Raw genomic sequence first — 22,936 nt, forward strand, 5'->3', positions numbered from 1 at the left:
AGCACACCGAGAACGCTGGGGAGACTTTCGTAGTCGGAAGCCAAAGGGATGATGGTATAATATTGGAGTTGTGACCGCATCCAGAAGTCGTGAAGTTCGGCACAAGCTGGCGAGAGCAACGCAGCTATCAAGCTCATGGCTGATCATGCCGCATTGGCCGGCACGCTCCGGGCCATATTCGCATTCCGGGTTTGGGTAGCAATGCTGGCAGAGAAAGTCAACAATTTTTGCACTGTCGAAATTGGCAAATTGGAGATTGGAACATATTTAATGGAAAATATTGCGTTCAATTTGATGACACCGTGCCGTCTGAAATTGTTGCAAATTTGAGAATAGTAATAAGTCGTCACAGAGCGTATCTTCGTGGCAGAACGTATCTGTAGCCGAGTGTGCGGATAAACAAATAAGTCTTTAGGCAGCAGCTCGACCAGGATTCAAAATAACGGGCGTGGCAATGTCTGGGGACATAATTAGGTTTACCACATACCTGTGTCGCCTTATACCTACGCATCCCTCGACACTCAGTCACACCGTCCAACCTAGTAGATGAAGATGGGTTGCGTATCTGCCATCCCAGTTTTCGGCCGCCCTTGCTTCCAGGGGCCGCAAGCACGTGCAATCTGATTTCCTACGCTACACCCGCTTTCCTTAGGTACACTTCAAATAATTCAGTTTCAGCAAACAAAAGCAAATGAATATTTGTTAACAAATTATTAGCTTATCTATGTCCAAGATACTGTCTCCGTATTGTTATCAGACTCCAACTCCTGCTTGCTGTGACACTAAAGGATCGTTCTCGTTAGATAGCATGAATTTTGGTGTGCATGCTAATATCCATGGCTGATTCAAACAAAGGGTTTCCACTGCGACTCGCACCAGTCCCAAAATTTTGTGGCATAACCTAAACCACCCTCTGCCTCAGACTTCAAGGCATTAATGATATCCTTCCTAGGACAGTCCTCGTCAAGGCGAATGCGTCCCCAAGGAATGACATAGGCGCCATTGGTCTCCAGTGAGATCTCTGGAGAAAGACCCGCGAACAGCTCTGTATAGCCGCCGAATATGGGATCATGGAGCACCGGTTTAATGAATAACATGGCCAGGGCCGGCATAGAGCTATACGCTCCAGTGTTGAGGTTGCCGGGGTTCTGTGTAACGCTAACAATGCCATCACCACCGTACCGGGTGGCCATCTCACGGCCAAGCATCCAGTTACCGGTCTTTGACACGGCGTAATTGCGTGCGCGGTCCGATGTGCCCTTTTCAAGGAGGTCAAACTCGATTCCATTGGTAGGCGACGAGGCATCGGCCAAGAAACTCGCAGTCCATATAACACGAACGGAGCCCTTCGGGGCGTCGGCGGCAGCTGCGCGGAGCTGAGGAAGCAGAAGATGTGTGAAGAGCTGCGCGCCAATGCAATGCATGCCGACCATTGCCTCGAAGCCCTGTTTCGTTCTCGCGCCAACCTCGACATTCAGCCCGCCGGTGCCGGCGTTATTCCACAGCACGTCGAGTTTTGATTCTTGCTGTGCAAAAGATGCGGCGGCTGATTTGACAGTATCAAGATCGCTGAGATCCAGTGAGAGAATCTTGATTGAGCCGGGGGTCTTCGGGGACGGCTTGGCGGACGTGATAGTTTCAACTGCTTTTTCAGCGCGGTCCTAAAGATCGAAGCGGCGAATGTCAGTCTCTAGACGGAAATTGGGAAGTGGGGCCGTATCAGTGACGCAGCGAGACCCGGGGGAACTAAGTAGCGCCCATGTAGTTTCAATGGTGCATATAAACTCACTTTGGAGCGGGATGCCATGTAAATGGTGGCACCGGTGGTATATAGCATCTTAACGAGCTCGTAGCCGACGCCTGCGTTGCCACCAGTGACGATGAAAACGCGACCATTTTGGGGCTGCAGATGCTGCTCAGTGAAAGTTGGGCTAGGAGGGAACCACTGCGCGCGCCAGTTGCGCAGCGAGGCTAGGGACATATTGGCGATGGCTGGTGTTGGGATTGGTGTGTTCTCTGCAATTTCAAAACAATAAGCTGGGTCGAAGTTGGAAGACGGTGAATGTAAGAAAACGCAGTGCTGCCATCGCGAGGGAGAACGTCTCTCTTATGTACAAAGGTAATAAACGCGTACATCTTGTAAACTTGAAGCATTTTTCTCCCCGCTAGTAACATAACATAATTGAAAGCGGAATTTCATTCATCGTTAAGGGGCATGGTAGACGAGAAATCAAAGCCGAGATGATCCTGCAGTGTAAGCCTTGAATCACAAACAAACTAAACTTGCATGGCCTTTGCTCACCTGCATGGCTGACTTGCAACAGCAGGCAAGCTGTATTATTGGTTGTTTGAAACGAGCATATCGAATTGGGTAAGGACCCCCCCACCCGAACTCCGAGCGGAGTTCGGCGGACTTCGTGACTAAGTACTAATAAACTGTTCCCACTCACTTCACTGGCTCTTTGTTGGCTTTTCTCCCCTTTACTCCGGGCTTCATTCATCATGGCTATGTGACAAGCTGCAGTGATAAGAAACATCTTGGCGGCACCAGCACGTAAGAAAGTGGCGTCATTATTGCTATCAGCTTCCGTAATCCCGGGGTCTGGATAGAGCCTGACTTGTGCAGTCATCTTGTTGAAGGCGCGATCGGGCATAGCTGGGTCACACAGCCACGTGGTTTATTGAATGAAGTGGGTTGTCGAAATGGAAATACAGAGGGCAAGCTGGATTCTTATTTAAAGCCTAAAAGACTGTACCTGTATTTTGAGGAGTCCGTGATGGTATCTGATATCGATTCCTCAAACATTGAGATACCCATGGATGTTACTGGCATATGATGTAGCATGGTAACTACGCGGACAAAGATATTCTATCCGTACTGATAGAGATGATTAGAGTAGTATGAGGTCCAGAACGAGAAGTAAACCAAATAGAGTACTCCAGAGCCAAGCCGGCGTTCTGGCGTTCTGTCAATCCGAGAATCCAAAATACTTGGCAGCCATCATGTTCGATGACCTTGGTTCAATATAATATCAAGTTGGGCGACAAACTTGGTGTTATATTAAGAGGCTAAACTAGTTGAAAATCCAAGAAAACCCGCACCAGTCACGTCTAAGTGACATGTATTGTGAAAAGTAGACGTTTGCATATGCTAAGTTACAAAGTTGACTGATTTTCAGAAGAGGCTAGGGAAATAATGCTTCATGTTCCCAACCCAGTTCTGACACCAGCACCTGAATATCATACCTAGAGACTTCAATGTGCCGAAGACCATGCAACATTCTCCCATCCCTTTCTTCGACTAAGTTTTACCTGCAACCCAGGCCCCAACTCCGGTTTTCCGACACCGGATGTTGGCCAAGGGACTTCCGCAGTCGGGACCATCACGGAGCCACCATCGGTTCCACGCATGTCATGGCCCAGCAGCAGTTGAGCAGCTGAACCAAGAACCAGACCGCGTGCAAGGTTTCGTCCTGGACTATTTGTAGCTTTGATTAGTTTCAAGGGTGTCATTTCGTTCTTCTTTGGGCTTACTTACCACTGGTGCTTGCCACCGCCGAAGGGGAAAAAGCCAGTCTGAGAGACAGCTTTCTCACCCATCTTCAAGAATCTATCGCTAATCCAAGTCTCCGGGGCTTCCCCCCATACTTCAGGATCCCTGTGTAGAATAGCCAACGGTACTTGCAAGTGCTGTCCCTTTTTGAGAACAAAGGTTCTGTCGCCCTCTGTGAGGGTCGTATCCGCAGTCACGACCCTGTTGACATTGTCCACGGCGGTGAGACGCTGTGTCTCCTGGAAACAAGAAAAGAACAGCGGGCAACGATCTTTGATCCCTCCGAGATGGAGTGTCATCTGCCTTTCAGCTAGCTCCGGCTGTCTGGCTTGGTGCTCCTCAACAACATTAAGGAGCTCTTCGCGGATATTGGCCAGGAGCCCTGGTTGGCTGTAAATGTGGCTAAGAAACCAGTAGAGTAAAGCAGTTGTGTTCGCAAGAGACGCAATAGCGAAACCGAATTCGATCTTAGAGATGTCGTTGGCGCACAAGCCGAACTTTTTCCCAATACCGATTCTATCCCGGGTGAATTGAGGAACGTCATCGGCCATTTCGTTTTCCATTGTGATGTATGCTTCTATGCCTTCTTGCACCTCATATCTCGCTTTGTAAGCTGTGGGGGCCACGATCGAAGGCGCGGCAGGTATGAGAAACCTGTGCATGCCGTCGTGGAAAGTCCTGTAACCGTAAACTTTTAATGACTGAACGGCCTGGAAAGAGGAAGACTTGTGAGGAGTTGTACCAGAAAGTTTCTATCATCTTGGGCTCCTTCAGGGGATTCTTGCTTCCATATAAAGCGGCTGTGGTGGCTGCCGTCAGAACTTCACGAATCCATTCATAAAAGTTGGTGACATCAACATCGCTATGAGGCATTCTGCTCAAGATATTGGTAGTGTTGCCAACAAGAGCGGTGGTAAGATTAGCCAGTGATTCCCCACCCAATCCTTTGTAGAGAACTCTGAAATATGCCGCGTGAAAGTCGGGACCTTTCCACATGTCCAAACCAGGCCCGTCTAGGCCCAGCATAATATTTGTGAAGTTGGCAAGAAGAGGTGCGAAGCTGAGCGTGCGCTTTCGCATAACGGCTGCCGCAAGATATGGTGACGACACCACGTAGAGTTTTCTCCCAAGAATGGGCAGTGTGTGTGCAGGCATCTTGCACTTTTCGCTGAGTAGAGGATTGGTTGTTAGTTTAATGATGAAATACTCGTCGCACAACATCACAACTGTGATTTTTGGGTTGGTATATGAGTGAATGGCTTTGGTGAGGTGGCTAGTTCTGTGCAGTCTCTTCCGTTCACCATCGGCTCGTATACTGACGTCCCAAAGTCTCTACCTTTGCTCTGACATTCCTGTTCATGGAACAACGCATGTACACTGATGGAACTAAAGGGACAGAATAAAAACAACGTACTGGTTTCTAGCGTGGTATTTATACTTGAGCTGCGCGAGACTGAGAAGATGACCTATGAAAGGAATCTTGGGACGTAGAATCGGTGGCTCTTGCGAGTCGAGGTGGACTGGCCAGAAGACTTTATAAATGAAGAAGAAGGCCAGGGAAATGGCTGCAAAAGCCAATACATGACTATTATCCGTCGAAGACACAGCCATCCTGGCTTGGATAACAACACAATGTTAATGCTTCGTTCAATTGAGTAGTTGTACGTTTTGGAATAAGAACCTAAGGAAGAAGTCGAGATTCCAATGTTGGGATAGATCGTGTTGAGTATTTGTATCCGCCAGCAGGTTGCAAATTTCCACACTCTGTCATGCTTCTGTTTGTTTATAGTTGGTACCAGTCCTCACAGTTGTTGGGGAATAATTAACAGCCAAAGTAGGCCCTGCATGCAATGGACCCCTGGAAACGTGTGCATTGAGTTCATCCTTTTGGTTGGAACTGTTTGCTACCATCTCGGCCAGCCCGCTAAGGCGGCACTATTGGCCAGTTAGCACCCAGTTTGGAAATGCCCATTCTTTCAGGGTGTTTGCACCGCGACTCAAGCTGGCTATTATGCATCTAGAGTCACAGATACATGATGTCCCCTGGCGTCGTAAGGCGCAGCAAAGGGCATAGCACGTACCATTGATATCTCGGGCAAACAACAACCTACCTCGAGCAATTACCACCCCAGACTTTTGGGGCAAACCAAACCCCCAGTAATAATAATAATAAATATGCTTGTATTAGCTCAAAGTCATTTATGGCAGATGCAAACATTTATGGCTGCTGCAACCTAGTGTCTAGGATGGGACCGTTGCCTCTTCATTCCTTGGCATAGAATTATCCCTTGAGCTACCGAGACTGTCTGCGAGGTCATCAGAAGACTGCGCATGGGATTTGTTTTACAAAACATTCAAGTGCAGCCTTTCGTTAAATAGACATACATCATATAAAGTGAACTGACTCTGACGAATAGTGGATCGTCTGCGACCTGGGAGAATATGCCAACGCGGCCTGCAAGTCCTAAATTGATAAATAGATACAGGGGTTCCAAAGCAGCACCGACGGAATACGGATGATTAAAGGAACATTGATGAATTAGCAAGCGTCCTGCAGAGATGCCTGACTGATCCCCTGTCAACCTTCGCTCACCCTTGGCCCGCCAGACCGCGTGAACTTGGGATGGCAAGTTATCCGGTCACAACCGAGCGGCAGAATTACCAGTGGCGCCGCTGGTAATTAAAAATAAATAGAATGAAATTTTCCCACTGGTGTAATAGAAAGCACAATACATGACATTGTAGCTAGATTCAAATTGACGGTTTACGTTATAGTGTCCAGGACGCTTCAGAATGAAGCAATATACGCGGTTCAACTTAGTAATGGGCTATGATGTATTGCTGAATTCAACTCTCGGTTGAGTCTCGATTTAAATGCATAGGCCAAGGTAGAGTCTCCTGGTTCCGCTGCCGCTGACCGCCCGCCCGTATTCTGACTGGGCAATCCACAGAATACTCGCTAATGTCTACGGTAGAAGGCGAATGAAATGTCGTTGGATTTTTAGTTGAGATAATCAGTTAAAGAGCAATCCCCAACAAAGTCATAATTGGCCGTTGGTACACTACTGGTAATCCGTCCAGAGAACCACCTCTACCGAAAAGTGCTTTGTACTCTCCTGTGCCCCCCCTTCCAGCCTTCTCTTCTTCCACATCCGCGGCGCCGAATCTGAATACTGCGAAGCATATCCTGATAGGAAACTTGCCAACAGAATATTAAGAGACCCAGAGACATACTGTAGTAACATCGAAAGACTCATACACCGTACGTACCATCCATAGAATCTATCCAGAGAGAAAACAGCCGGAGCGGCTCATCGAAGAACTGCTGGCGTCTTACGTGATATTACCCATGTAGAAGCCCTATGTAGCATATTAATCAAACAGTTAGTGTATCAGTGCCAACTAGCAGAATTCCTCATTCAAAATTTCGGGAGGAAGTTTCTGACCCTCTACAATAATTGTCATATGACTTGCAGATCAGGTTAGCGACTAGATCAGTGGGCTTGATTTGCTCAACAGGACCGGCAATGTAATCACTTGTATTCTTTAGGGCCATAACCAAGCTACTGGCCATCTAAATAAACCGTGCTTACAGTCAATTCGCATCTCTCAACCGGAACATATTAACCTTCTAGGATGCTCTTTTCCCACTCCCTAAGATATGAAAGAGAGGATCTTGTGTCGGGATCATCTTCGCCAAGGCAACGTTGCCGAAGCTCTAGGCAGTCGCGCATCAAATTTGTTGCGTTGATCAACCGGTTCTGGCCTTTCCAAGTATGGGCTAAGTTGGCCATACTGGTAAGTGTGTTGGGATGTTCCTCCCCAAGCACTCTCTTCCTTGTATGTACCACTTGCAACTCCAGCTCTTCTGCTTCCTTCCATCGCTCTTGTTTCCGGTATGTTGCTGCTAGGTTGGCCATGCTGGTGAGCGTATCAGGATTTTGCTCACCAGTCACCCTCTTTCTTGTGTCTAATACTTGCACCTCTAGCTCTTCTGCTTCCTTCCACCGCTCTTGATTTCGGTATATTGCTGCCAGGTTAGCCATGCTGGTGACTGTATCAGGATTTTCATCCCCAAGCACCTTCTTCCTTATATCTACCACTTGCACTTCAAGCTCTTCCGCTTCCTTCCACCGCCCTTGGTTCCGGTATGTTGCTGCTAGGTTGGCTATGCTAGTAATTGTATTAGGATGTTCCTTCCCAAATACTCTCTTACTTATATCGATCACTTGAATCTCTAGATGTTCTGCCTCCTTCAACCGTCCTTGGTTCCAGTATGTTGCTGCCAAGTTAGCTATACTAGTGAGCGTATCAGGGTGTTCCTCTCCAGCTACCCTCTTGCTTATATCTACCACCTGCACCTCGAGCTCTTCTGCCTTCTTCCACTGCCCTTGGTTCCAGTATGTCGCTGCTAGGTTAGCTATACTAGTGAGCGTATCGGGATGTCCTTCCCCAAGCACCCTCTTTCGTATATCTACTACGCGTACTTGTAGCTCTTCTGCGTCTTTCCACCGCTTTTCATTCTGGTATGTTGTTGCCAAGTTGGCCATCCTATCGAGTGTAACAGGATGTTCCTCTCCATGTACTCTTTTTGCTGTTTCCATCACCCGCACCTCTAGTTCTTCCGCCTCCTTCCACTCCTCTTGATTCCGATATGTCGCTGCCAGATTGGCCATACTGGTGAGCGTATCAGGATGTTCTTCCCCAAATACCCTCTTTGTTATATCTACCACTTGCACTTCTAGCTCTGTCGCTTCCTTCCACTGCCCTTGGGCCCAGTATTTCGCTGCCAGGTTGGTCATACTGGTGAGCGTGTTGGGATGTTCCTTCCCAAGTACTCTCTTTCTCGTCTCCATTACTTGCTGTAGCTCAAACTCTCCATCGCCTTGTTGATGAAGCAACATCCTCATCAGTGCCTCGCCGGACCCGTCATTTTCTGCAGCTGCCTTGATGACGTCTTCAGTGACCTTGACTTCATCGCCTCGTCTATCAAGTAATAGTTTCATCACTTCATGGCCAGATCTCTCATTCCCTGCAGCTGCCTTGACGACTTCTTCTGTGACCGTGAAATCATCGCCTCGCTGATCAAGCAACAGGCTCATCAGTTCTTTGCCATACCACTCACTCCCTGCAGCCGCCTTGACGATGTCTTCTGTGACAGTAATATAATCGCCTCGTCGATCAAGCAACAGACTCATTATTTCCTTGCTAAATTCTCCATTCTCTGTAGCCCCCTCGTCCCCGTCTCGTGTTTTCTTCTCAGATGGCTCCAATTCGTCTCCAAATCCTCCAACAGCTCCATGAACTAAACCTTGAGAAATCCATTGATCAAAGTCTATATTATTGTCGTTCTCGAGATGTTGCGCCTTTAACTCCAGGATTGCTGTGTGAAAATCTTGCACTTTTCCTGAGAACGAGCTAGTGTTTTGTGTTTCGCCTGCTAGTGAATTCAGAAACTCAGAGAATGAAACAGCCTCTTCTTTGTTGAAGTCGCCACTTATAGAATCTCGACGTCCTCGGTGTTCTACAACTTGAATACTGTCTGCAGACCGCCCTGAAATGGTTTGGTCATGCATCCCTTGCTCGGTGTTAGGGAGTGCAAAGAGTGCAAGTCGCTCTAAGTGATACGTTATGTGTTTTCGCATGTGGTCAAGGCCTGAAAACGCGGTCGGGCAAAGAGGGCAATCTCGATGCGGCTGCAAGGACGACCCTACAAGGGCTGCCAGCAGCTCCGGGGAAGAGTCTTCTCCAGGGTGATTGTCATCAACATGCTGCTTATATGATGGCAGAGTCTCGAATTCTTCGTCATGGGTGTAGCAATACCATACACGCCGGTGTTGGTTCTCATGGTCTATCCATTCTTGTCGCTGGCTGTAAAGTCGATGAGGGTCTGGGCAGTCCTCATATGTACATTGATAAGGCTGCAAATCGTGGATTTGATGTATGCTTGAGTGAAATGATATGGTCAGAAAATGTGTACGTAGTGTGCCGTCTGGACTGAGAAGTGACCGCATACCGCCATTGGTTATCACCTAAATAAGTGTCTGGACATAGCACCTTGCAATAAGGACAGCAAAAGAACTTGCTTCCAGCGAGGCGGTGAGGCGCTGGTGGCCACGCCAACTTCTCTCCCTGCGGGCTCACCACTGTAGACACACGGCTGTGATGGGAGATTTCAGATTTGAGATCATCTGGTCCTGTTAATCTTGCATCGACAAGTTTAGTTGCCGAAGTTGCTACAGAACGTGCTGGCTTTCCTGTGGGTGCCATAATGGAGACACCAGCCATAGCCTCTTTATGAATTGTAGGTATCTTCATGGTGACATCCCGGGCGAGAAGCTCAGCATGCCTTTCCCAGTAGACAAACTGCTGCTTTCTTCGCGCGTTGGCTATACCAATCCGGCGGACCAGCCAATGTGTATCTGAAGAATATCGCTCGAGGAGCTCTTTCTGACTCATGTCAAGGACCTTGAGCTGTGTTTCCGTGACGGACTCCAGCAGCTGACGTTGCTGCACGAAGGCTATAAGTGCGGTTTCAATTTGCTCTTGGCACGCTCTGTATTCTGCTCGCTCGCTCTCTGGTATATACTTGTATAGATCCTTGGTCGGCCGTTGTGGGCGATTTCGAGGATTTCTTATCTTGGCTGCTAACCTGTACAGTGTGTCAAGTCGTTCCACTACGCTAGCCAAGCGAAAATCAGCTTCATGAAAGGAGCCGTTGTCAGAGGAGGAAACAGATATCTCTTCGTCAGAATGGCTGGAAGTGGTGTTGCTGCAATTATCGGCAGGACGCTTTTGTTCTACTGGAGGCCGATTACCGAAAATGATTGATGCGACTTTGGTTGATTAGTATCTTGCTATGACCGTAGTTGGAACGCTTACGATTCTCGAGATGGGCCACTAGTTCAGATAGCACATCAGCCAATGACGACTTGATTATCGACGAGTCCCGAACCCGATAGTCGAGAGATGCGTGACCCATTTGCATGAGTCCCATGCTTTGTGCCCAAAGCCTGAACCTCTCTTCTTCTGACTCGATAGCCCGTCGTGATGGAATGACCGTATCCTCGTCATTTGCCCAAGGCATCTCGATCAATTCCTGGAACCTCCTGAATACTTCAAGACCCAGGCACTGTAGTTCGTGCTGGTGAGACTCCTCCGAGACCATGGTGGTTGTTGACGGCGGCGAGTATGCTGAGCGAAATAAAGTGAACTCTGCGAAGGAAGAAGGATGCAATTTGTCTGTACGAAAAGTGGGTGGGCGGGTTAGGAATCAGGCGCCCTGTAGGCTTGAACAAGCAGGCATGCATGGCGTGAGCGCGACGGGCGTTAAGTCTACCAAAAAAGTGTGGTTTAAGTAGTACTGCCACAGGATGCGACTTACCCCGCTTCTCGAGCTTCCAAAAATCTAAGCATCCTACGCTCCGCTCGTTGCCGAGACTGTCATCAGAAAGAAGACATCCTAAGTTCGGATCAACAGGCAACCCGGCCTCCGAGTCGCAATGTCTGGCTTTGAAGCCGCTGGTGTCATTCTCGGTGTTCTTCCGCTTGTAATCAACGCTTTGGCCGACTATCGAGAGGGAAAGGGGTCTTTAAGTACGCTTTTGAAATTCCAAGGACTCGTCGATGATCTGATTCATCAACTCTTGATACAGAAGACGGCTTTCTATCTGGACATCCTGCAGCTTCTCCGGGAATCGAGGGTATCCGAGATACTTGACGATGTAGACCCTCCTGAGGAAAGGTGTATCTCAGTCCTAAGGGATGCCAAAACTGGAGATAAGGTGATGGGGTATTTGGGTCCGCTCTATCCACGGTTTCTCGAGATCCTAAGCTACTACGAAAAACATTTGAAAGACATCACATCTAAGCTCGAAAACATTGTGCGACCTAAGACTGCAAGCCCACCCGCTACCGCGACGAAGTAATATTTGTCACTAACAGTTTGCTCGTCATTAGGCGGCGAAGGATGATTTAAGTGCTATCATTCGTGCGAGCTCGGATCCTCAGGGCCCCTCTTTGATCAAAGGACGGCTCAAATTCGCCATCGATCGAAGAAGCTTGGACGCACTTGTTAAGGATCTCCGGACCGAGAGACACTCGCTTGAGGAACTCCTCAAACGTGTTAAGACGAAGCGAGATTGGGAAGCTAGACAGCCTTCCAACGGTTCTACGAAAATGGCTGAGCTCTTTTCTCAAGTCCAGATCAGTGCCACTTCACTATACAGAGCAGCATGCCAATGCTGGACTTGCGATTGCCACGGCCAAGGCACGCTGATGATTCGACTAGAAAACAGGATAGTCAACTCGCCTCAAATTGTTCAGCCAGCGCACATCATCTTCCGTGTCTGCTTCCCTGCCGAAGAATCGTTGCTTCAAGAGGCTGAAGTGAGGGCTCGCACCAATGAAATCCAAATCAATGATACTGGGAACTGGCAGACACAGTTCGTATTACACATTTCATATGCAAAATGCATGGGCACAAGCTAAACGGCGTCATAGGCCAAATAATTTTGAGGGGCAAAATCAAAATATCCCGACTATCTCAGTCACAGCAGCTTGTAGTGATGGTTCCCAACCTACTAGTGTCCGTATTACAAACATGTGTGAGAAAGCTAGCGAGGCCTGTAGGAAGGGCCATACTCTTGCCCTCGAACTCGCTGCCGATGTGCTCAACTTGAGGGAAGATGTTATCAGGTCACAGCAGTCTTTCAACTCGACTACGACCCTACGAGACTTCCTTGCAACCGCGTCACAGAACCAAGACGCCCGCATGACACCAAAACAACAGACTCTGCTGGCTCTAGATGTGGCAACGGCTGTACTCCAACTTCGCCATACGTCTTGGTGTGGCGATCCTTGGAACAACCAAACAATCAAGTTTTTGGTTGAGCGAAATGGGAATGTAGCAGCATGGGCGCCAATCGTAGAGCAGGCAATCAATCCTAAGCTATTACTGGCCCAACCACTTGATTCCAGCCTGGACACACAAGCAACGAAAGCAACAGTGCTAGAGTTGGCTATTCTAATGTTGGAGATATTGCAACACAAGTCGGTCGAGACTTGGGCTGCGGAGAACCAGCATGGTCGCACGGAGACATTCGGGGAGCGGTTGCAAGCAGCCAACCGCTGGCTGGAACTGAGCGACGACAAGTTGCTGCCGCATCATCTGAATGCCATCGAGGCATGCCTCGTCCAGTGCGTCAAAAGGAACTTGTCGTGGAACATTGAGTTCCAGAAGCTTTTTTGCGAGAACATAGTACACCCGTTGCAGCAGCTCGTATTACCGCCAAGGTCTTTGAGTTAAGCGACGACCATGTATTGTTGTTCCAGCGGCATGTCGGCTCATCTGTTATCATTTCAACGAGAAGGGGCGTGATTTCAGGTGGCTCCTCTACATTTGACCAGCTGGGGTTGCCCTATTGGCTTAGGTGTCACGCGAAATAAACTGATGGAGGAGCAAAAATGCGTATTGGTGTTGTAACCAACAGCAATCAGCTGTACGTGTGGAGTACAAGCGAGCAGATATGCAAAGGCATGGACACCGCTAAAATAATTAACTGTAACAAATCTGCACCACCCACTTCGCCATCTACATACTGCATGCTTTGCAGCATTCAGTTGTGGCGCTATAATCGTAGCTTCAGCGGAGGCGGAAGAAAAGAAGCCCGTGACGAAGGATGAAAGCGCAGATGGATGAGAAGTATCCTCAAATTGAAATCGGGGTCCTTCAACTGATTCCCAGTGGGTTTGATTTTGATTGAAACCATGATACGGATTCATCGGTCATTATGACAAGCAGAGGCATAAAACACTTCCAGTTCAAGATGTTGAATATTACGACTAGCGGAAACGTCCGAGTTCATTAACAGCCATATAATTCAACCGCTTCATGAGTTTTTCGGAAGTAAGATGAATGGTAGCAATACCAGGACTTCCGAATTTAGGGTTGCGTTCATGCAAGCAACGATTTAGGAACATCAGATTGTAAGAACTGCCCGCAGGGCTTTTGATTCTAAGTACATACGCTATTGGGGATGTACAAGAAGGAAGAATATCTACAAGTAAACAAGCCTATGTTGGAGTGCCTTTTCACTGAATGTGGCACTTGTGGTCTCTCATTCGAGTCAAATGTGCCCGAATAGATCTCGTGTGGTGTTTGGAGCTTAAGAGCTCTTGATGTCAGAGGTGGAGTACTTGCAGTACGTGGAGGGGCCGGAGGACTTCTCCGTAGGCTCGGCGCCGCTGTCGTTGCCAACAAACTCCGTGCAGACCTCCTTGACACTGCTGGCAACGATGTTGGTGAATGTGGCGGTGTCGCCGTAGTTGGAGTTGATACCTGTAAACAAGATCTGTTAGTTTCTGGAAGATGTTACCGGGGGAGAATGATGCGGCTTACCAGCAAGGAGCTTTCCGGAGGAAGCGTTGATGTTGTCGAAGATGACGTGGCGCTCGTACATGGTCTTGCAGTTACCGCAGCTGCGGTACAGCTTGCCGAAAGTCTCGACGGTGAAGCCGCTGACGGAGAGGGTACCGCCGCCGTTGTGCTGGAGGACCTTGTCGTCGGCCCCGAAGGCACCGCTACCGGTGATGGTGGTGGTCTCGCCGGCGTCCTGCTTCTTGATGGTGAAGGCGTCCTCGCAAACAGCGGACCACCAAACGTTGCTGAGAGTGCAGCCACCCATGCAGTGGACACCCTCGATCTGGTTGGGTCCAATGATGACGTTGGAGAGCTTAGCGCCCTTCTCGAGAATGAAGACGGCGTCGGAGTCGCCACCCTCAGCCTGACCGGTGCAGGAGACGCCACGGTCGAAGGCCTTCATGCCACCGTCGAAGGACTCGCCAGCAGCGATGGTCTGGGCGGCCTTGAGGACGGAGGTGCCGGAGGAGGCGGGGAGACCGCCGGCGGCGGCAGTGCCGTTGCTGGCGGCCTGGATGGCAAACTCAGCGGTGCCGTTGCCAGGGGCGGAGGTGATGATAGAGCCCGGGCTGCGGGTCTTGGTGGCGTGCTTGGTCTTCTTCGCGCCCTTGGCGGACTTGGTCTTGGTCGGCTTCTCATCGCGGGCAGCGTGGTGGAGGAAGTCGAAGTAGCCACGCTCGGCGTGGGCCATGGCCTTGCCACCGTCGACCGGGTTGGCGGCGGGTGCGGCAGCGATGCCGAGCACCAGTGTGCTAAGAGCGACAGCGAAAGAGTACTTCATTGTGAATGTGTTGGTGAAAAAGACGAGATAAGAGAGAGGGAAAAGGCTTGTCTACTCGAGGAAAGAGTGAAGAAGTGGATTCAAGCCTGCTTGAAAGAGTGTAATGAAGAGAGGAAACTGAAGAGGTGGTGAGTTGAAAGTGATGAGGAACAGATGCAGAATGTGGCCGGATATCTCGCGATTACTTATATCAACTGAGATGCCGGGATAGTTGGGGTCTGCTCAGATCCATGTCTACCGCACAGTTACACTGCTGCCGACCAGGCTCTTAGACCAGGTCCAGATTCCGGGCTGGGAATCAGGTCTGCTGCAGACTAGGAGGCTCCATTTCCTCCGCAGAGTGCACAGCATCAATCAACAAGCGACGTGGAGGAAATGAAAGCGTCGATGCAGGCAGTGAAGATCGCACTAGAGCCCAATCCACCATGTTTCCGTAAAGTGGGCTTAGGAGATCCTGTCAACGCCGCCAACTTGGTGCGTGGTGGGTGGTATCCCATCGGGAGCGGCTCCATTGCAAAACGGAGTCGTCTTCCACGTTGGGACATGGACTCATCCCAACTTGATTGATCGTGCGCAAGTCGTTGCCTGAAAGAGAGGCCAAGATTGGCTCTTGTGGTACTAACCGCTGGACTGGGCACCCCGGCATCCTGACTAGCCAGGCCCGCCCTTTAATTCGATCTTCTTGGCCTCGAAGCTTGAACGCAGACGAATCCCAGGTCTGGAATAAAGTGATCGACGAGATGGTGGATTCAAGGAGCCCCTGGCCGTTGGTGGCTAAGCCACGCACCCACACCGACGTGAACGATCGCAAGACTGTATCCGCACCGCGTAGCCTGCACGTCCACGACGACTCTTTTCTTCTCACCACTCATCCTCACACCCGCACGCACCATCGCACTCCCCACACACACACACGATGATTCTTGCTGCCCACTTCCCCTGTCAAGCAGCTCGGGGCGCATCTCAATGTCGAACCGCCCCCTTGCAGGACGTTTCGAAACAGTCGTGCCCAGCGCCAGTGGTCTCCGAAAATCAGCCAAGCCAACCACCGTGAACGCATCTATCTACAGTTCTCCACAATCCCCAATTTTCTAAAGCATCGCCAAGACTTTCTCAGACGAAAAAATATTAATTGATGATGCCCATATTGCCCTTCCCGTCTACTGGCGTGACCGCGAAGGCGAATGAAGTCGATCGGTGCTTTGGCGGGGAAGACTTGTCAGTCAGACCACGGGTGACGGTGACGGTGACGGGACATGGAGCCCCTGACTGCCGTCGTCGCCCCTGATCGCATTACCACCTTGCAGGTCGGTCACCTCTCCTGGTCAGTCAGTCGGTATGCTCACGTCGCATCAGGCTGGCGAAGTGTCGGCTTCCTCGGTTCAGATGGTTTAAGGTCGTCTTGATGGAGGATCCCGTCTGATATTTTGCTCTGATCGTCGTCCACGGTCGCATGACAACTTTGTCTAGAGCGGCTCCATTGCGAACCGTGACCTCGGTAAATCATAACACCAAAGGGTCGAGCACCAGTGTGCTGAGAACTATAGACCCTCGCATATGCGCCAAGGATAGCCCGGCCTTCCGACGCTACGGGTTAATACCGGTGACGCAGTTGGCATATATCGGCCCCTATTATGGAGGTGTGTGGTGTGAGGCCACAGACCATTAGGAGTGGCGGCCGTGAATCCGTGCGGCCTGGAGAAAGAAAATTTGACCTTTCACTGTTTCGGTGTGATTATTTTCCGCTTGTCAATCCTTATTCTGTCGGGGAGGGTGGCCGGACCATTCGCCCACCCTCCGGAGTCCGGGCCCTCTGGGTAAAAAGTCATTTACAAGAGACCGGACGTGTCCCGGCCGAATTTTTCTCCAATGTGGGGGCCGGAATACTCCTGTGTCGCACTCACACTTTGCCTCCCGCCTCCTAAGCTCACCTTTCCTATTGGGAAGAGCTTGGCCCGCTGTCAGAGATAGAGAATTAGGATAATAATAAGCTCGACGAAGGCGCTTCTCCACCGACACACCAGCCCCCATCCTCGGACTCTGCTGTCAGCAGGACTCGTCTTCGTCTGATTTCGTGATTCGTGGAACATAGGATCTTTATCTTGCAATGGTAATGACGCAGCGGCCTGGCCTCCTCACTCTGTCTTGGACAGATGGCTTTCAATGCAGTTCAAGGATGACGCCGCGGCCCATGTGACCTCTACGTTTGTTTCTGACCAGCAGAGGTGGGTGAAGCTGAGACGACAACGCATCTTTCAAGGCGGCATGTAGCATCTCCAATCGTCTTCTCGCGGTCGATGTCCGTCGATGTGGGCGGTGCATTTGATGACGAGCTTCAACGCTGTTGGTACGCCTCGGCCGCTGTGGGCGGCGGCGTTACACCCTCTGCGCCAGGAAGATTGCGATCACCCTGCTGCTCCCGCGCCCCTGGTATCCAGTTATCAATGTCGCATCAGCCGCCGAAAGCTGCGCGACAAGACCGAAATAGAACTAGCACACGAACACGGGTATCATTTCAATGGCAAGGGGCTTGGCGCCTCTTGTCGGCATCTCTTTTGGGCACACACATCTCCGATAACCCTCAACGGTTGTCGTTTCCATTCACTCACTGCAGTCGGGCGGTCACCGCCGCGTTTTTACAGGTACTGCAGCGTGTTCGTCCCTTCGAAGTAGCCAAGCCCGAGGTGCCCGGAAGTCTGCGCCAGCTGCACGTCCAACCTCTTTGCTGATGTGACAGACGCAGCTTGGCGCCGAGCTTTGGAACGAAACATCGCCAGGAAAAAGGGGCAGAAAATTCCATCACACAATCGAACCGAGTAGCTAGGTTTTCCCTGAGTGCCAGATGCAAAAAATTCGTGCGTGCAACTGAGTCAAGCTCTTCCTCCCGAAACTCTGTTAGTAAAGTCGAGGACGCCCTTAGAACTGGCCAAGGCTGCGGCTGGTTCGTGCATGCTTTGCTGTCGAAACACCAGAAAACTCAATTCGAATCCGCCAGCGGCAGGCACCTGTTCATGCCGGGGAGCCAAATACCAAAGTCAATGCCGTATCTGCAAGTTGTTTGTCCATTCATGCCCGTCAACCAACCCGATCGAACCATTGCTGCGGTCGCTTTCCGGGGATCTGATAGGAACCGACTCAGTCATTACAGCCGGTTTCTGGTTGAATATCGATAATACATGGAAACCAGATCCTCCGTCGTCAGGCCACATAAAGTCATGTTTTGACTTGAGGGAAAACATCGGGGATTTGTTGTTGGTCGCCGTCGATCAGTAACAGACGTAATGCTGACCCTCGGATCTGCCCCGTCCAAGCTGGCGTGCGGCCATTTATTCCTTGACTGGTTCATCACAAAATTCTTGGCAAGGAAATTAGACGTTGAAGACGCAGTCGCGCATTGAGAGAAAGTCCAGGCTTTTCAGGAACGGATGGTACTTGAGTTATCGATAAGCTCTCGGGTGTGAGGGAAATGAACAGGACCGAACCGACAAAATTCGTCTTACGAATCCTCAACATCCGCGTCATCGGTCTCCATTCACCTTTGCTGCCACGGGTTCCCCCAGGATGCTCTATTTTCCGTACCGGCTCGCCCTCAGCTAACATGTCTAAACATGGAGTACCAAAAGAGCCAATTCAACGGTTTCAGTTCGGCGGCGTCTTCAGGCTGAGAACATTATCGTCACCAAACTTCTGACAGGATCCCATGTTTTCGCCTTACTGAGAAGGCTCTCACGTTACGCTAAGTGCACAGCAGATGACAGGTGTACGCTTCACAGCTCCGGACCAATCCCTATTTGTTGCTGGTTGCCCAGAGTTGTTTTGCTGCTGGCGCAAAATACGTGTCCCGCCATACCACTGATAAAGAGGTGTTTATTCAGTAGCCTAATTTCGTTGCGAAATACTGGCATTTAATTGTGCGGGTACGAGCCGCCCAAACGCAAACTCCATGTTGCAGTTTGTCGCGCTCCTCTTATTGGTGACAAGAATGCGGTATTATGTGGTATTTCTCTAGTTAACGATGGGACCTATGCAATGGGCAGCGTTCCTTCATTGAGCATATCAACATATTCTGTCTCGCGAACGATCTGGATTGTAGTACTATGCTATTCGCTTGCTCTTAAAATTGGTTTCGCATGCATTTGGGATGTTTCAACGTGATTGTATACTCAACGAAGATAGAAAGCATGAGCATCAGTCCGTTCTCTTCGTTCCCATCTTCATCACTTGCACCTAGAAGACCAGCATCGAGTACTTTTTGTATAATCGCATCATGGTTCATTTGATGTGCTATTACATCTCAACGAAAGTGAACTATGCTCAAGTGCACGTTTGCTTGTGAAACTCCATTTTTCTACGGAAGCTTTGAGTTTAATGATTTGGTGTGGAATATCACATCTACTTTATTAGCATCTTAAAGCAACAAGCAACGAGCATTTTTGATCAACAGGCAGGCATAGTCTTTCGTCACGCCTGGATAGCAACATCGACCGATGCGCTCCGCGGGGGTTATTCCCAATGAATACACTTCTTTCAACTTCATAAAACAGCTCAAACCGAAATTTCATTAATTTAAATTAGTGATAGATGGCAAAAATAGATAACGCGACCTTGTTGCAGTATTACTAAACTGTATTGTGAACGAGCATTGATACGGTGCTTTCAGCTCCATAGCTTGATACCTTACTTTTTAACATGGTAATGGAAGACCTCCTTTGAAGTTCGAGGCAGTCTGTTTATATATCTCCTTATCAGAAAAAAAATCTCTTTTCTTTTTGTTTTCCATTCGGTCACCTATAATGGCATAACACTTTGGGATGTAGTCAAGAGCTATGGACACCATCCGGCTAAGACGGCCGGTTGAGTCGGCATTCATGGAGAACAGGGACCACATGGCGTGATTAACCTCGACCTAAGCTTAATAATAAGCCTATTCCTCGTTTTCGATTTCTATTTGGACGTGATCGTCGTGCTCTTCATTCCTTGGCAAGCCGTCATCGCCGTCGCCGTGTTCTTTCGTGCGACCCCCGTCCGTTGCCGGAGACCCAATTTCTCCGCAGCATCCATCGCACACCACGTCTCACAACATGCCGACGGGAACCTGCGGTGTTCCGATTGGCCAACTTGGGCTAATTGATGCTCCTTGTGTCACTGCTCTGTGAATAAGTCCCCGACGACATCATGAGCGCTTGTCATAGCTCCCGGAGGCCCGAATGAACATCTCGGGTCGCTCAAGAAGGCCAAGACTTTTGCGACAGATTTAAATGGCGACAAAGTCCACGTCGATGAGATGGAAACAGCAAGAAGACAACACACCAGGTCTTGGAACACCGAGTCATCACATCCAAAATGCAGCACCTTACCACAGCTCTCGTGCTCGTCGCCGCAGCCGTCCCCTCTCTCGCAGACAGGGACTGGTCCGTCGTCAAGGGCCAGGGCGCGCCTCACGGGATCAGCACGTCGAACTGGAACTCGGCGCTCGCCAACCCCAACCTGACGACCACCTACCGCGTCAATGGCCCGGACGTATCCTCGGCGTTCCCGCCCGCCAGTGACGCAGCATGGACCTCTGCTGCATTCGATCTCAGCGTGAATGTCGCTGCTCGCGTCCATGCGACCCGCAACGACAAGAGGCAGCTGCAGCAGCTTTCATACCGGATCCGAGGGAGAGACGATGACGATGATGATGACGACGACGACGATGACAACGATAGAAATGGAGACTATTTCACCGGCACCGCGATCCAGCTGAACAAGGTCGGCGAGCCGCGGGGCGTCGACAACGGCTGGAAACTCTGCGTGAACGTCTTCCTGCCCAAGCTTCGGCGCGTCGCGAGAAGCGACTCGCAAAACGACAACGGCGACTGCGGCGTTTTCCTCTCGAGCGAGTGCAGGCAGAAGCTGCTGGAGACCTCGTCGGGCCAGTTCGGTTCCTGCGGGGTGGCGGGGTTGCCGAATGCGTGCAAGGACTTCATCGAGGATGACCGAGACGAGGCTTTCGGCTACTGTGAGCATGCCCGGGCTTCCCTCTCTCTCTTGACCAGGTATCGTGAGGCGACAGTTACTGACATGCGTCGCGCCCAGCCACGAACATCGGCTCCGGCGCCCAGATCTTCGCCTACGGGTCCCAGTCTTACGACCGGGACAACGACGACAACGACCGCGACAGCCGGCAGAGCGCCGAGTACGCCGTCGCGAGCCGCATGATTTGGCCCGTCATGCTGACCTGGGGCGGTTCCGGCGACGGTGCGGAGAGCCGGGCCACTCTGCACTGCGTCCGCGCCAAGGACGTGACTTCGGGCAGCGTTGCGCCCCAGAACCTTCGCGAGGATGACGACGACGACGACGATGATGATGACGATGACAATGACGACGACGATGATTGGGGACGCAACGCTGCTGGGTTGAAGGTGCCGTTTGCCGGGTGGCCGATGATCATGGCGGCGCATGTCGCTCTTGCCATGATTCTTTACTACTAAGAGCGAGTTTCTTTGGCCAGGTTGATGTTCGGGTTAGCTACGCAGCCCGATATTAGAGTGGTCAATTTGGAGGTTTGCGCTGGGTTACAGTCGGGCATTGTATGCTAGAGAGAATGGCGCTGGGAGCACAAGCACACGGTAAAATATAGAGTTAGAAGTATTGCATTAAATGGCGTTAAATATAGAATTTGATATTAGTTGGAATTCGTGCTTCAAATCGAATCCCATGTGCCTTGAGCGAGGTATCTCGACTAGGTCTTGAGCACAGCCGGCGTCTCCATCCTGCTCAAGTACGTCTCCAGATCCTCCAGCCCAATGCCTCGCTCGTAGTTGACGGTCTTCTCGACAGGCCACGAGATGCCCTTTGCCGCCCCGAAGATGCCACGATACTTGTTCCAGGTGTCCTGGGGGTCCTTCTCGAGGTTGGCCCGCAGGACGTCCATGCTCCACTCCTCCCGCTCGAACCCGACCCCCGGGAACCTCTGCTGGACCAGGTCCGCGGCCCGGCCGTACGAGACGGTGTCCCCGGCGACGTAGGCCACGTTCGTCTCCCGGCCGTCGATATCGCGCGGGTCGAACACAATCTCCGCCGCGACCCTGGCGATGTCGTCGGGCCCCGTGAGCGTCACCTCGACGTCCCACGCCCCCAGCGCGCGCAGCTTCCTCCTCTCAAAGTCGACCACGCCGAAGTCCCCGACGAAGAGAAAGCTCATGAAGAGCCCCGTGCTGACGACGACCCACGCCGTGCGCCGCTGCGCCCGCAGCATGTCCCGGACGTCGAGCTGCTCGTCGAACAGCGCCTGGGTGCTGCCGCGCCCGATGACGTCGTAGTCGACGCCGAACTGCCAGGGCAGGTACCGGCGCACCCCGGCCAGCAGCGCGGCCTCGCAGATGCGCCTCTGCGTGCCGGCGGGGCCGACGAAGCCGGTGCAGCTGACGACCGTGTCGTACTTTGCAAAGGTGCGCGCGAGGTCCCGGACCGGGTCGGCGACGACGTCGCCCGCCTCGACGCACACGCCGAGCGCTTTGATCTGCGCGACGGACTGGGCTTTGGAGGGGTCGGCGGACGTGTTGGTGGACGGCCGCAGGAGGACGGAGACGGGGGACTCCGCCGGGCGCGAGGGGTGCGATGCGAGGGACTTGAGCATGGCTGTGCCCAGCTCGCCGGCTCCCAAGACGAGGACCGACATTTTTGGTGCGGCGCGACGATTGGTTCCTCGGCTTTGAGGGATTGTACTGTGATGTTTTTTTGAGTTTTTTCTTTTGAAATTCGGAATTCTAAGGGTTGAATATCAGCTTTGAGAGGGTGGGAGAGTAGATTTTGGGTTATCGGCTTCAGCAAGGCGCGCGGGCGATGCAGAAATACTTTCTTGCTGCCATCCCAAGACCGCAGGAGCGCCAAGCCCTACGTAAGAACGCAGCGAAACTTGGTCGCCGAAAATCCTCCACGGAGCTTCGTGGTGAGTAAGCGCCGGTGATACGGCGGTAAACCCCGGTCGCGTGGGGACGCCGTGCGGATCGGCGGGACTGCAGGGTGACATGTGCGGGGCCGGAGGATGGGATCGGCCGTGGCTGACGTGACCTGCCCGGTGAAGGGCTGTTTTAAACATTTTGAACGTAGAAAGCTTGGATTGGAGGTAAGGCGCAACGAAGCAAGGATGAACAATCAAGCTATCATTAATTTGTGGTAGAAGGGCGTAAGAGTCATT

At 51.1% G+C, this 22,936-nt stretch overlaps 6 protein-coding genes across 6 annotated transcripts; 2 read left to right on the forward strand and 4 right to left on the reverse strand.

Moving 5' to 3' along the window:
• Positions 1–845: 845 nt before the first annotated feature.
• On the reverse strand, positions 846–1,981 carry EsH8_IV_000304 (uncharacterized protein; the record flags this gene model as incomplete). The annotated part of the gene is made up of 2 exons (XM_083265194.1): positions 846–1,661; positions 1,790–1,981. 2 exons carry the CDS (start codon positions 1,979–1,981, stop codon positions 846–848), a joined length of 1,008 nt encoding a protein of 335 aa, XP_083124089.1.
• A 1,553-nt stretch (positions 1,982–3,534) lies between these two features.
• EsH8_IV_000305 (cytochrome P450) lies at positions 3,535–4,708 on the reverse strand (the record flags this gene model as incomplete). The annotated part of the gene is made up of 2 exons (XM_083265195.1): positions 3,535–4,231; positions 4,296–4,708. 2 exons carry the CDS (start codon positions 4,706–4,708, stop codon positions 3,535–3,537), a joined length of 1,110 nt encoding a protein of 369 aa, XP_083124090.1.
• A 6,347-nt stretch (positions 4,709–11,055) lies between these two features.
• Positions 11,056–12,860, forward strand: EsH8_IV_000306 (uncharacterized protein; the record flags this gene model as incomplete). The annotated part of the gene is made up of 3 exons (XM_083265196.1): positions 11,056–11,451; positions 11,513–11,997; positions 12,056–12,860. The coding sequence occupies 3 exons, from the start codon at positions 11,056–11,058 to the stop codon at positions 12,858–12,860; spliced, it is 1,686 nt and encodes a 561-aa protein (XP_083124091.1).
• An 859-nt stretch (positions 12,861–13,719) lies between these two features.
• Positions 13,720–14,754, reverse strand: EsH8_IV_000307 (pectate lyase; the record flags this gene model as incomplete). The annotated part of the gene is made up of 2 exons (XM_083265197.1): positions 13,720–13,892; positions 13,953–14,754. 2 exons carry the CDS (start codon positions 14,752–14,754, stop codon positions 13,720–13,722), a joined length of 975 nt encoding a protein of 324 aa, XP_083124092.1.
• Positions 14,755–20,097: 5,343 nt separating this feature from the next.
• On the forward strand, positions 20,098–21,227 carry EsH8_IV_000308 (uncharacterized protein; the record flags this gene model as incomplete). The annotated part of the gene is made up of 2 exons (XM_083265198.1): positions 20,098–20,755; positions 20,833–21,227. 2 exons carry the CDS (start codon positions 20,098–20,100, stop codon positions 21,225–21,227), a joined length of 1,053 nt encoding a protein of 350 aa, XP_083124093.1.
• A 251-nt stretch (positions 21,228–21,478) lies between these two features.
• EsH8_IV_000309 (aromatic alcohol reductase) lies at positions 21,479–22,417 on the reverse strand (the record flags this gene model as incomplete). Its single annotated transcript, XM_083265199.1, has 1 exon — positions 21,479–22,417. The coding sequence occupies one exon, from the start codon at positions 22,415–22,417 to the stop codon at positions 21,479–21,481; it is 939 nt and encodes a 312-aa protein (XP_083124094.1).
• Positions 22,418–22,936: the final 519 nt, after the last annotated feature.

This window comes from Colletotrichum jinshuiense, chromosome 4 (genome assembly GCF_051148585.1).
Source record: "Colletotrichum jinshuiense chromosome 4, complete sequence".
Lineage (NCBI taxonomy): Eukaryota > Fungi > Ascomycota > Sordariomycetes > Glomerellales > Glomerellaceae > Colletotrichum > Colletotrichum jinshuiense.